Source organism: Eublepharis macularius, chromosome 18, assembly GCF_028583425.1.
Source record: "Eublepharis macularius isolate TG4126 chromosome 18, MPM_Emac_v1.0, whole genome shotgun sequence".
Taxonomy (NCBI): Eukaryota; Metazoa; Chordata; class Lepidosauria; order Squamata; family Eublepharidae; genus Eublepharis; species Eublepharis macularius.
In genome coordinates, this window is record NC_072807.1 from 31,308,495 (window position 1) to 31,322,477 (window position 13,983).

Here is a 13,983-nt window from a genome sequence, read left to right on the forward strand (position 1 = left end):
CAACGCGGCGGGCTGGTGCAGAGAGTCAAGCAGCCCCTGCCTTCTCTTTTGCAGCTGCTTTTCACACGCCCGGGAGACCCGATCCCCAGCGTTTCGTCCAGCCAGGCCTTCTGCTGCCGGCAGCCTGCGTTTTGGCGCCTCCAACGGGCTCCGGGGCTCCGCCGGGCGGGGAGCTGGAGGGTCCCGCCCGCCCTCCTCGCTGAGCGACAGCTCCATGTGCGGCCGAGTATAAATAGCGGGGTCGCGGCCCGCGGCGGGTGATTGACGGCTGGTGCGCTGCGCTGGCTCGGCCTGGGAGCCGCCCGGGACCCCCGCGCGCCCCTCCAGCGCCCCACTTTCCGGCCGGGAGGCCAAGCGGGCAGATGGGCTCCAGGCGGAGGCCTCTGGGCCGCTCCTATTCGGGCAACGGCCGCTTCTCGGCGTACAGCCCCGCCGGCCCGGGCAGCGACGGCGAGGACAACGGCCCTCTGGTGGAGAGCCGGCCCGAAAGGCGCAGCTACTTGCTCAGCGTGCGCCCGGAGAACAGGTAGGGGCCGCCAGAGCCGGCCGGGCCGTTGCGCCCTGCCTTGCGGGGAGAGGGCGGGCCGGGCTCTGGCTGGGCCTCGGAGGTTCGCCAGAGCGCTTGGCTCCTGCAGGAGGCCCCCGCTGCGCTGCGCTGCGCTGCGCTGCGCCCGAGCCGGAGGGGAAAGCGCGCCCCGTCGTGCGCCTAGCTTGGCTCGCGGTGGAGGAGCCCTCGTGTCGAGAAACCTCGGGCAGGCAGAGGAAGCGCTTGTTCCCTGGTGGTGGAATTCGCCTGTGGAATTCGCTGCCACAAGATACAGGGTTCTGGGTTAGGTGGCTTTGGAGGAAGCTCGTGAAGGGGAGAGTCCGAGGTGGCGGGTCGCTGTCAGAGCGGAGTCGATGCGCCGCTTTATGCCAAGGGGTGGCTGGGGTGGGGGCTGTCGACATGTTTTGTTTGTGGACTTCTAGGAAGCGCCTGGCCGGACTTGGTGGGAAACAGGAGGCTGGATTAGATGGCCGGATCCTTCAAGGCTCTCCCACCCCAGGCCGGCTCTGCTGCAGCAGAAAGCTTCCTGAGAAACTGTTGGATCTGCAGATGTTACTGGTGTTTCAGAGCCAGGGCTCGACGGTCCATGTGTCTTTATTAACAAAGGAGAGGGTGCCTGTGGACACGTGCAGAATGCCCATTGTTTTCTGATACCAAGTCACTCTGTGACCCCACATACAAACATCTGGATTCCCTGGGACAGAAGGGGAACGTTTTGTCCATCAGAAGGCCTGTGACTTCTAGGCAAGCCCTGGCCCCGCTCATCCGCTAGGCAGCGCCTGGAACAGGGCCCAGGAGGGATGAGGCAAGGCACTTTCCTGGGCGTGTATGTGAAGCAGCAAACCCGGCCAAATTCCCCCGCCACCCGATGAAAAGGGGGAGGCGATGGTTGATTATAGTAGTTTCCTAGAGCTCTACTGATTCCTCCCCTGGGCAAGGAAATTGAAAGACTGCTGGAGCTGGGGAGGTGCTTTACCTTCTTGACAGCCTTGTAGGGATACCTGGGAAGGGGTTTTCTGCTGCCTGGAGAAAAAGAAGTAGCAGCAGCTGTTACAGCTTGGGGGGCAGATCCGACTATGGCTGGGAGAGCTAAAAGAGAGTTGTCCTAACAGCTTTGCAGCCGTTGAATGTTATGGCGGTATTTATTTATTTCATTTGTATCTTGCCTTTGTCCACAAAGCAGCTTTCATCATTCTCCATTTTATCCTCACAACAACTTTGTGGAGGTTAGGCTGAGAGTATGTAATTGGCTCACAGTTACCCCCAAACAACTTTCCCTGAAAGAATAGTAATTCGAACCTAGATCTCCTAGACTCTAACCACTATGGCACAGCACTTGATGTAACCCATTTGTTCCCTTTCTCTACCAAATGGAAACCTAATGATATGTAATTCATGCTTCAGAATGTAAAGTCCTTTGGGCATGGACCTATCCCTTTGCTTTTAATAGTGTTGTATAATGTAATGAATTAATGGCTCTGTGCTTAGTTGAAGATGTTTTTTTTCCTGTTGACACAGATATTCCTAGCGATCCCTATGAACAGGAATAATAGTAATTATTTATTTAAAACCTTTTAAAGCTGCCTTTCCACCTGACTTTGGGTACCCAAGACGGCAAACAATAAAAACATTAAAACAAGATTAAATGCACATGTAAAGCAATTAAACCAAAACATATAAATGCATAACAGGAGGCTGGCTCCATAAAATCAGTGAGGGAATGCCAGACAGAACAGAAATGTTCCACTGGTGGAAGACGATGATAGAAGGGGACAGACAAATCTCTCTGGTGAATGAATTCTGTAATTTTGGTGTCATGACCAGGAGGCTTGTTCTTGGCTTGCCTCCGATATCGGGGGTATCCAAAGCAGAGCCTCTGAAGATGACTATAATAATTAATTGCATTTATTTCCCACCTAACTTAAGTCATGGAACTTGAGGCATCTTTTGAAGCATTCCTAGCAGATCTCCCATCCAAGCACCAACCAGACCCAGATCTGTTTTGCTTCGCAGGTTTGCTGTATCCTACACTCTCCAGCCATGTCCTGAATAAAAACACAATGTCACATGGATTGCTAGCCACTTTTCGTGATTGTAAAGGCCCTTTTCATTCATCCAACATGACAAAATAATGGTGTTGGCCAATAATCTTGAATGACCCTCTGGTGCCTTTTTTCTCATGCAAGTGAGCATTGCCAAACTGGGTAACTTTGGGCGATATGCTCATGTGTATGCGCACTGTCTCTTTCTCTCCCTATCCTACCTTGCAAGGTTATTGTGAGGATAAAACGAGTGGGAGGGATTTATGCCACCATGAACTGCTTGGATGAAATATATGTGTATTTGTTTCATGTTAATGTCTGTACAGAACATTCTCTGTGCAGGAATTTTGGATGATGCAAAGCAGTCCAGAAAATGGTAACTTCTTGGGGCAAGGAATGGATATAGGGCTTCTTCATAAATTGCCAAAAACTCTGACCTCCACATCTCCATAGAGTAGTAAACAGTTAGAGAAAGATCAGAGTGCAGAGAGGCTCTTGGTCACAGCCCAGTGTGGTAAAAGGGGCCCTGATATTTTCGGTCAAATGTACTTAGCCAAAGAGGTCCTCACCTGCAGGCCAAAGCAACTGCATTGTGGTCCAGGAACATTTTCACACACAAAGCTTAAATCGTTTTTGATTTCCTGTGGGACATTTGTCATGCAAATGAACACTGGTTTTATGTTACAAACTAGTTGACATACCAGCCACTTCAAGCATCTTATGCAATGATGGTCAGGGATTGCACCAGGGTTTTCAGTACCTTCACCACTGCTGTAACCAGGGTGCCCTTGGAATCCCATTTCCGACTAGTTTGTTTCTGACTCATCCACTTGCCAAAGTGTAAATGCAATGGCTTGCCCCGGTGGTCTTTTGGGAAAGGATTAAAGATTAAAAAGGATTAAGGACTGTTGTCTTTAGGCCTTGGCTAGATCAGTGGCACCATAGTCAATGTGTTACAGCTTGGCTCATGCTACACAACTGTAAATGTGTAGTGGATGGGAGGGGGCAATTTAAGGCGGGCTCCCTTAATTTTGGTCCCACAGGATACCTTTCTCCATTTGGGCTTCTGATTTCTTAGTCCAGACAAGGGAAACGGGAAGGGGCAATAATGAATGGAGGGTTCTGCACTTCTCGTCTGGCCCATTTTCACATTAAATCATCCTCCCCAAACTTGGCAGCCGTGTGCTGGACCCATGTTCTAACATCTAGTATGTGGTTTCAAGGGAGCGTTCTGAAGCCTCTCAGCTGTTATCCAAATATTTAGCAAAACCCTTGGTTTGGATAAGCAAGAGTTGTTTATAGGGTCAGATTTATAAGTCTACAAACCATAATAAAGTTACCTTGGTAATATTCTGGACCAGTAGCACCTTTTTTCCTTTTTTTTGTTTATAAACAGTGAATTTGGGGTTTGGGATTTGGAGGGGAAGAAGAAATACCAAAGGTGTAACTCTCACAGCGATGCACTCATGTGATTTTTGCCAGCCCATTTATTTTGTACAAAAATGGGGGGGGGGAAATCGCAACCTTACTTGTGGGATTGCAGACCTAGTCCTGTACCCCAAAATGTGGATTGCCAAAATGATGTGGAACATTTTAAGCACTTAAGATAAACATTCCGTCAGCATTATGTACCATTACTACTGGACTGTGCCTGCAACGTTGATGGTAATTAGCAAAGCAGACCTGCCCAGCATTTTGAGAAATGCCTATATGAAGCTAGAGGAAAGGACAGCACAGTGGCTGTGAGCATTTGCACAAATGGCCTTTTTCTGCAGGCAGCAGCCAGGCCAGGATAAGAAGCTCTGTAGGACCGTATTGGTTCCTTATGTCATCTGAGCACCACAGAGCTGCTAGCTGCAGTACCCTCTCTGGCCATCAGCAGTGGTGGCGCTGTGCTGTAGTAGAGAGCAGGCCAGATGCCTTCTCCCTTTATAAGCTACCATGGTGATACACAAACTAAGACACCTGGGTTCTGCTGCCAGGGTCCATGGTATGACACCCTTGGGGCGGTCTTAGCCCGTGGGCAAAAAGGGCATCCAGCCATGTCCTCAGCCACTTGAAGGAGGGGGGAAAGAGGAAGAGGAAGTCCCTGCCACCACCTAAGCCCACCGCGTCTGGGGCTCAGGCAGCAAGCATTCAGTGACAGCTTTTGCTCCTGTCTTCCCTACATTGGATGAGGGCCATGCGGGAGGGATAACAGCAGGCTGCTAGAGATTCTGGGACCACATCCTTGACTTTTGCTCAAGACCCCAGAATCTCTATGACCACCATTGGACACCTGTAGTGCTTTACAATTTTATACAGTGGAGGAAGCCTTCATGATAAGATTAATACCTCTTTTGGACAATTCAGTAGCCACTGGGCTTAGGAGTAGGATCACACTGTTAATTGCTACACTGGTTTAAGAGATACCCGTGAAATGCTAGCAACCATCTCCCGTGTTGCTTTGTAACTAACTGGTGGAAGAACTGAATTTCTCTTGGTGACAAAATATTGCAAATTTGATCATTGAGGGGTGGGGGACGTAGCAGAAGCACTTGGTTTGAGAATTGTCTGGAAAGGCTCTCAGATAGAGCTGGTCGATGTAAAAGGGCCCGTTGAGAAAGAGCAGAGCAGGCTATTTATATCTTGGTTTTCTGGAATGGTGTGCTCAGAGGAGACTACCTCCTCATCAGCTCTCTGGTTTCCCCAGGAGGTATGTTGACACCAATGGATTGATTAGTGCCGCCATCACATGTCTCATCTGGCCTCCGTGTGGTTCTCTCCTTCTCATAATTAGTCACTGTTAAGGAAATGGAAGACGTTTGTGGGCCCAATTCTGCCCATCATATCGCGTTCATCCTGACTGTGTGTGCTTGTATACGGGGGGAAGCGGTAGAGTCTGTGTGCCAGGAATTCCGGGTAATCATGTTGCACCCACAGTTGCAAACCGTGTGCACTGTGGGTCCAAGAGACAATGTCCTTTGCCTCCCATGCCACTGATGGACAAGACTGAGCTGATTCCATGCGGTATGTCCACTTCTCTTTGTGGTTCCTCAAGCAGTTGCTTTGGTGGCTTAGCCAGGGAACTGGCTCTGGGGAATTTAACTTGTGTTACGTCACAATTCTTCTTTTTCAGCCCCCTGCTGCTAATGATCGTTTTCATTTAGCGCTTTTGGATACCATTTATAACGTGATTTTGCTTATATTGGCAGGCAGCCTGTGGCAGCTGAATTTTATTAATAGAAACTCAGACCTGCGCGAGACCACTAATTTAATACATCCTAATAAATGTTGTTAAGGCATCCTTTTCTGCTATTCATTTTTTTAAAAAATCCTAATTATTCTGTTTGCTGTCTCTGCTTAGCTTACCAACCAACAGATTATCTCCCTCCAACTTTGGAAGGTAATTTATTTGTCTTTTTTGACTGTATATATATTTCTGGGGTTGAGATTTTTCTGTTCAGGGGTACTAACTGCACTACCGTGCTCTCTTCGTGTGGCATGTTTCTGTCTTGCTCACTGTAAATAGTGTGGAATGCACAGCTTTATAAGGGTGAAGAGTTTTGTTCCGTCACTTCTGAACATGCTGTCATTCATTTGATCAGTATGTCTGTAGCTCTTTTAACAGTTTTGTCATTCAGACTATTGCATCATAGGAGATTGTGCTACCCACAATCCCGCCAATACACATAGTCATCGTTTTGTGTAAATAGGGCAATATGTGTATTTTCCAGAATTGATATAAATGATCAGATGCCAAGATCTTTTGAGGGGACACGTTTGCTTTATTGTGTTAAAAAAGGTTAAAATTTTAAAATCCTCCGCCTGGTTGATCAGCAACGCCGTTCTGATCATTCGAAATGTTTGTAATCCATCAGTGTTGTAGCCCCATATTAACGAGCAATTTGGGTTTCTTTGGTACAGAATTTACCCAGTGAATTTGCAAATTTTATGCCAGATTCCTGGCTAGGGTTGCCAGCTCCAGGTTGGGAAATTCCTGGAGATTTTGGAGGTGGAGCCTGGGTGGGGTTTGGGAAGGGGAGGGACCTCGGCAGGGTAGAATACCATAGAGTTCCAGCCTCCAAAACAGCCATTTCCTCCATGGGAACTGATCTCTGTGGCATGGAGATCAGTTGTAATTCCAGGAGATCTCCAGCTAACACCTGGAGCCTGGCAACCTTATTCCTAGCTGATGATCTACACCCAAATTGCCCACTGCATGGGCAGGAAGACATTTTGGTTTGGGCAGGAGGTGAGGAGAGCTCTCCATCATCTGCCATCTTTCTAAAATGACTTCTTTAAGAGAACTGGAGAGTCAAGACTAAATCCTTAGAGCAAAGGTCCCCAATCTTCTTGAGCATGTGGGTGCCTTTGGAATTTTGAGAAGGGTGGTGAGCACTGCCCTATAGGGTTGCCCGCTCCAGGTTGGGAGATTCCTGGAGATCTGGGGAGTGAAACCTGGAGAAACCTGGGAAAAGTGGGGTTTGGGGAGGGAAATGACCTTAGCATGGCATAATTCCATAGAGTCCACCCCCCCAAAGTAGCCATTTTCTCCAGGTGAGCTGACCTCTGTGGCCTGGAGACCAGTTGTAATTCTGGGAGATCTCCAGCCACTACCTGGAGGCTGGCAACTCTACTGCCCTAAGATGGCTGCCACAGGAAGTGGAGCCAAACAGAATGCCCTCCTCCTCGTACCTCCTGGGAAGAAGGAAATCCTGAACGGAATCATAAACCGACTAAGGAAATCCCAGGGGCTTATCAGTCCTCCCGTCCCCCAGTGGAAAACCACAAGCCCTTCTTTACGATGCCCCCCCCTCACTTTCTGAAAAGCATGGTGGGTACCATGGTGCCCACAGGCACTACTTTAGGAAACCTTGCCTTAGAGGTTTTGGGAGGCAGCCCTAGCTTTAATTTGGAAGGAGGGCCTGGGGGAATTTGGTCAAGCAACTGGAGGAAAGGGGGGGGGGGTAGAGGTTTACATTGTTTACTAGCTTTCTTTCACAGAACAACTACTATTGGTTGTTCTTGGCAACCGGCAATGCCTCTCTGGTCTTGAGTGGAGCCACTTTTGCTCACCAGGCCTGAACTGAAGCCATGCATGAACGTAAGGGTATGCATGAAGCCTGCAAGGGAGTTTTGTGGCTCTTGGAAAGACGCACATTGTGAGAAGTCCCATGTTTGTCTGGCACCTGCAATAAAATAAAAGATTCAGTCTACTGCGGAACCCCAGGACTGTGTTTAGTTTAGCCCATCATCACCCCCTCAAAATTGTGATTGGCTCCGTGAGGGCAGGAAGATTTATATACCCTTTCCCAGGATGACTCGTCAGAACAAACAACAGCAAAACGGGGATGGTAGAGATAGCCAGCGATTTGCCTAGTTGGGCCCTCTATTTTTGTCTAGGTACAAAGGATGCGAAGTAGACCTGAGTATTTGCCAAAGGCTCAGGATTCCTTAATCAAATACAATTTCATGTTTCTTCAGCTGTCTCACCTCAGTTTCTAATTTTTGGCTTCTCAAATTATTTTTAGGAGCACATTCTGCACAATTATTGCACAGCTGACGGAGGAGACTCAACCGCTTTTTGAAACTACCCTTAAATCCTATTCTGTGTCCGAGGAAGCTGATGCCAAATTCACTTGCATTGTGACAGGTAATTAGCAAAAACAAGGATTTTGATACTTGGCTAGCTGCAGAACCCAAGGATGGTGTTAAGGAGAGAGGGTAAAGTTGCATCTCTCTTACTAACATTTTTCTGTTATTTTAAAATTGAATCATTTTTTATATTATTATTTTCACTTATAGTCCACCTTTCTCGCTGAAACCCAAGGCAGATTCCAGGTTTGATTTTTACGTTAATCAGTAGTCAGATTAAAAACAAAACAATTATACAGGTGGACAAGGGCACAACCACTTATTACATAAGAGCAGTAATTGTAAAATCTATATTCTGGTCTGAGACTCTGTTGATATTCCTGTAATGGCTGTCAAAGTCATACATTTTGCTTTTCTTTCAAAAATCAAGAACCTTTACTGTGGTCAAGATGTGAGTGAATTAACTTAACTTTCCCCAGATTTTAATTAATTTGATTTTTAATTTTGAAGCCATATTTTGGTTAACCAAGTCTGTGTTTGGATTCTAAGCTACAAGTCTTCAAATAACCAGTTGACACTGTACTTCGATTTATGGCAGTAATAATGCCTGTAACTGGAATAATAAGATCCAGGTTTTTTGCCTTTCTTTTTTTCTTTCTTATAGTGGGTGTCTTTGGTTGCATGTTTACCTCTGTATAACATGCAAATTCAGGCTTCTTCAGCCTTGTTTTGCCTCTGAGCTATGTGAGGCAGAGAGAGCGCGGAAGTTTTACCCTTCAACTTCTATTCATTTTGGTTAATTGAAATCAACATTGCCCCCCTGTATTAGCATTTTAAAGGTGAGATGAGTTTGTCCTTTAAAAACATGTGTTTTTTTCTCTTTTAAATTGCTAATAAAATAGGGAGCCTGGTTTCAGTCAGTAAAACTGAAAGGAAGTTGAAGGGTTAACACCCCTCCCTTTTCTGCACAGCCCCAAGACAAACTGAGGCTGCAGAAGCCTGCAACTTGCATTTTATAGACAAATGGAGATGCGTGATCTTTGGTCTGGTCCATTTTTTGTCTGGAAAAGAACTTGGTGGTAGAGATGTTTGTTTGTTCATCTATCTGCCACATTTACATTAAAGAAGGGTTGTGTGATGCATCTGGCTTTAGCATCAAAAGAGACATGCATGAAGAAATTGAACTTTACCCCTCACCCCCATCTCACCTCCCTGTAGTTTGGTGCCTGGAGCAACAGACCACTGGAAGGTAAGATTAGAGTGTGGCTAAAGTCCTCCCATTTCTTTAGATGTTAAAATCAGACCCTCCCCCTGCTTAATATGTGAACAGGGCAGCTGTGTGAACAAATACGGCTGCCTCCATTGTGTCTAGTTTGGCTTGAAGACTTAATAACTTAGGAACTTGATGCATGATTTTCTCAAGATCTGTTCTAGCTTTATAATGGACTGATTTACCTGTGCCTCATTAGAGCTTTTGACCTGCCCAGCATGGACATTAATTTCCCAAATTCTGGATAGACTTAGTGCTTCAAATAAGATCTGAAAACAAAGATCTTTTTTTAGAGAACCTTCTTCTTGGTACAGATTATTTATATGGGTTCTGCTAGTTTTTAACTCTTTCCCATAATGGTACGCAGAGACTTCCTTTGAGTTTAAATCTTTTATTTTTTATTGAAACAAACCCTAATCTTTTTAATTAAGCAAGTTACTAGAATATAAATGCTTATAAAAATTAATCCAGTTAATGAAGAACATATGCTTGCAATAAAAAGCATCCCTCTTAAGAGATCTCAGTTGAAACTATGAATGATTTAAAATCAGATGATACTTACAGTGCCATCCTGAGTAGAGTTACACTCTTCTAAGTAGAACAGTGTAACTCTGCTTAGGATGGTACTGACTAGAGATTAGCACGAAACGGAAAAAATCCGAACCATGTGGTTCGTCAATTTCACGAACCATGAATCACAAACTTTCACGAACCTGCCCCTGGTTCGCAAACTGGTTCGTTTGGTCTGTGAAAATGTCACATCCGGGTCAGAATATCATCCCTTCTGGGCCAGCAGAAGGTCTGCAGGAAGTCCATCCCCTGTTGCCTAGGAAACTGATTGATTGGCACCAGGCTGTCTGCAGTCATGAACCAAAAACCGAACCAAACGAACTAGCCTAAAGTTCGTGGCAGTTTGTCAGAAATGGGATCTGACAAACCGCGGTTCACGAACCATGAACCGGTCTGTTTCGTGCTTAATTTTGGTTCGTATTTCAGTTCATACTTGCTCTCTTCCAGCAATGAAAAAAATCATTTATCTGCTGTCTTTCCAACTTCTTCTAACTACTTGTCAAAGATAAAAGAATATCTGCTATTTTCCCATAACATGCTAACAAACTGCATTAAAGGTTCAGCAAAACACATGAGTATAACTAGAGTATATATAATTAAAATCATATCTCTACAACAGCTTCAGCAGTGGCTTCTCGTTCCTCATGGCCAGGGCATTGATGATGGTATGTTTCGGTAAAGACCATTTGCTGTGTTTGATGATCCCTATAGAGGGAAGAAGGGAACAAACCTAGGCCATTTCCACACATCTTACCTTCTGCCGGAACATTGCGGAAGACAGCGTCTTCTCGCGTGAAATCGCGCCAGGAAGATACAATTTCGCGCAAAAATCCGGGATGACAGCGTTTTCCTGGCACGATTTCGTGTGTGAAGATGCTGTCTTCTGCGATGTTCTGGCAGAAGGTAAGACGTGTGGAAACGGCCCTAACAAACTTTTAGGGAAAAAGTATGCCAAATTCTTATCAACTCTTCCTAATGAGGTGGTGCAAATTTCCCCAAATAGGCCAGAACCATTTGTGTGGTTTATTCTGGTTGCAACGTAGGGATTTCTTTGGCACAGAATTGCATTTTATTTTGTGTGTCCTTTTCAGAATACACAAGTCCTTATCTGTAGTTTGAGTCCATTCAGAATCTGTTGTAAGCTGGGCTGTGGGTGTGACTGATGTAACCCTCCTCCATCGTGCTCCCATCTGTTTCTTTGGCTGTGCCTTTTGCCCTCCTGCTGTGCTTGGGATACCCTAGTGTCATTGCAGAATCCTCCTTCTGTCTGTCTTCACCCTGTTGCTTTCGTTCCTTGACCAATGCCTGTTATTCCAACGCCTGTTATTTCAAGCTCTTGAATATCCCTAAAAGCTAAATAAAAATAGCAGCTCCTAAATGCATGTGTGGCTTTTCCTATATATTCCAACGATTTACAATCTTCACACCCCTTCCGTTTCAAGTACTGAAAGTATTTACTTCCTTTTGGGGAGGCGCGGCGGTCATCTTCGGACCTGGCTGTCTTGCCGGCAGTTGCTCCAACCTGCTCAATCGCTGCCCCTTGTATCATTGTCAGCAACGAAGACAGCAGATTAATTCTGCCCTACCAGAGGGGAGCTTTGGCAAGAGCAGGATGGCAGCAGTTAAAGATAGACCTGATGGCTAGAAAAGTTTATCATTTGATTCTTCTCAACCAGAGAGACACTGTTCTGAAGTACAGGCACGCAAAAATAAGTTTTCCTTGAAATATAAGCCTCCTTACCCCTTGTTCATCCTTATGACATTATATTGCTCTGTGGACTCTCTTGGATACGAACATGGCCTGCCGAGAGCTCACAAGACTCTCTTTTGAGATCTCAGCTGCCAGATTGGGTCACCTAGGCAACCAACAGTAAAATTCTAAGCAGAGTTACTCCATTCTAAGCCCATGGGCTTAGACTAGAATAACTCTGTTTAGGATTGCACTGTAAACATATTTTGCTGAGGCCTGGAGCAAGAAGGGAGGAAATGTAGAGCAGAGCCCCTTCCCTCATAAGCCCCCTGTGTTGTTTCTTCCTGCTTTTCAATCTTGGCGTTCTGTATGAGAGCATCCCGAACTCCTGGTATTCTACTACTGTAGGCCTCTTTTATTTATCCCTGACAACAGAGTGCCGGATTTCTCTATTGTTTCTTCTTCTTCAGCCATGTCTCTTCAGCCTAGGGATGGGCAACTCTTTGTGCCAACTTTACATCAAGGGAATTCGGTAACACTTGGCTGTGATTCTGGGCAATTGCCGTCATCTCGCTCCAGTTGGGGGATGTGACTCATTTTCTAGCACTCAAGTGTTGTAGGAGACGCTTCCAAAAACTGGTCCTAGCAACCACAGCCTATTCTTGGTTGGACATTAAATCACAGACCTGCCCTGTACCAAACAATCCCTTCAAGGGGACCACCTGCTGGTGACTGTGTGAATGGGTCGAGCAGCTGATGCATCCCTGCCAAGATCCCTTAGAGTCCTCATTAACGGGAAGTGGCTGGCACCTTGTTTACAATTCATGAAAGTAGAAAAACCGGAGCACCCAAAGGCAAAAGTATGCATAAGGGATGCATGAGGAATTCTCATGGTGTTCAAAAAAATGTGACCCGTCCCTCCAGTATCCTGAATGTGCTTCAGGAGGTATGGAATGTTGAAAGCAGCTGGAAGTGGTTTAAAGTGGAAAATGAGCTTGCTCAAGTCCCCGAGAGATTATAGATCCGGAGGAGTTAGCCGTGTTAGTCTGCATCTGATGAAGAGAGCTGTGGTTCTCAAAAGCGTAGGCTACAATAAAGTTCATTCGTCTTAAAGGTGCTACTGGACTCTTTACTATTTTGAGATTATAGAATCTCAGTGAAGGAGATTTGGGGGGACGAGGTTGGACTGCCAAATTGTTTACCTCCCACACACATACTCTCCAGTCATAAATCCAGAAGAGTTAGCCGTGTTAGTCTGTAGTTGCAAAATAGTAAAGAGTCCAGTAGCACCTTTAAGACTAACCACTTTTATTGTAGCATAAGCTTTCGAGAACCACAGCTCTCTTTGTCTGATGCATGCATCTTATGAAGAGAGCTATGGTTCTTGAGAGCTTATACACTCTGGTGATTCCTTGGAGGCCCCCCAGCTCATATTCTAGGCTTCTGGGCTTCTTTCTCTCTCTCTCTCTCTCTCTCTCTCTCTCTCTCTCAGACCTACCTTACAAGATCATAATGCGGATAACATGGGGGAAAAGGAGGCTCTTGAGCTCTTTAGACAGATAAAAATGCACTAGAAAGGATAGATAAGTCCTTCTTTGGTGGAAATTACACCCTTACGGCCAGGTTTCGCATACGAGAAGAAGCACCAGGCTATGGATTTAAATTCCTGACCTGAATCCTAGGCTAAACGTAACACATTCTTTAAGCGAGATAAGAAAAAAAAAACTTTTAGCATTGGCAGCTTCTGTTCTGCTTTTTTTTCTCCTTTAGTTTTAAATCCACATTTTCTTGATATGAGGAATCTGGAAGTAATTGTGATAAAGACATGATCAGGAAGCAGCTGCAGCTTGTGACTCATGCTTCTTCGCCCATTTGTAGGAAAATAGGTCTATAAATCTCCAGGGCCTATTTCTGGCTAAAGAAGAATAACAAGGCAATGTATAGATTCAGGGTTCTCGACACTTGGGCCAGTGGGGTTTTCATGAGGACGTCCTCTGACCCTGAAGCTCTTTACTGAAACTGTTCCACGTAGATATTCTCTGGATTCTATGGGGTGAGGGGGATCGCCTCTGCCTGCATGGTACCCCCATTGCCAGCAAATCCCAGCTGCCTATAGCAACACCTGTGACTATGGGTGATGTGTCTGAGATGTGTAACCAGACGCCTCGGGAGGGGAAGGGGCTAACCAAGTTCTTGGACAGTCCTTTCACATGCTTCTGGGGCAGGGTGAGAGAGAAAGAGAGAGAGAGAGAGAGAAAGAGATGGCTCTTGTTACAGCCTCTGACCA

The 13,983-nt window shown here is 46.0% G+C and overlaps 1 protein-coding gene across 2 annotated transcripts in view; it reads left to right on the top strand.

Annotated features, from left to right (window-relative positions):
• The first annotated feature begins 283 nt into the window (after positions 1–283).
• The window catches only part of ALPK3 (alpha kinase 3), a 43,811-nt gene continuing 30,111 nt past the window's right edge, over positions 284–13,983 (top strand). Inside the window, exons 1-3 of one of the 2 annotated variants that reach the window (XM_055002282.1) lie at positions 284–526; positions 5,936–5,974; positions 8,103–8,224. In XM_055002282.1, coding sequence (XP_054858257.1) covers positions 363–526; positions 5,936–5,974; positions 8,103–8,224 — 325 coding nt within the window. In that variant the 5' untranslated portion in view covers positions 284–362. The remainder of the gene's footprint in view (positions 527–5,935; positions 5,975–8,102; positions 8,225–13,983) is intronic. The other variant, XM_055002283.1, reaches the window with a different exon arrangement.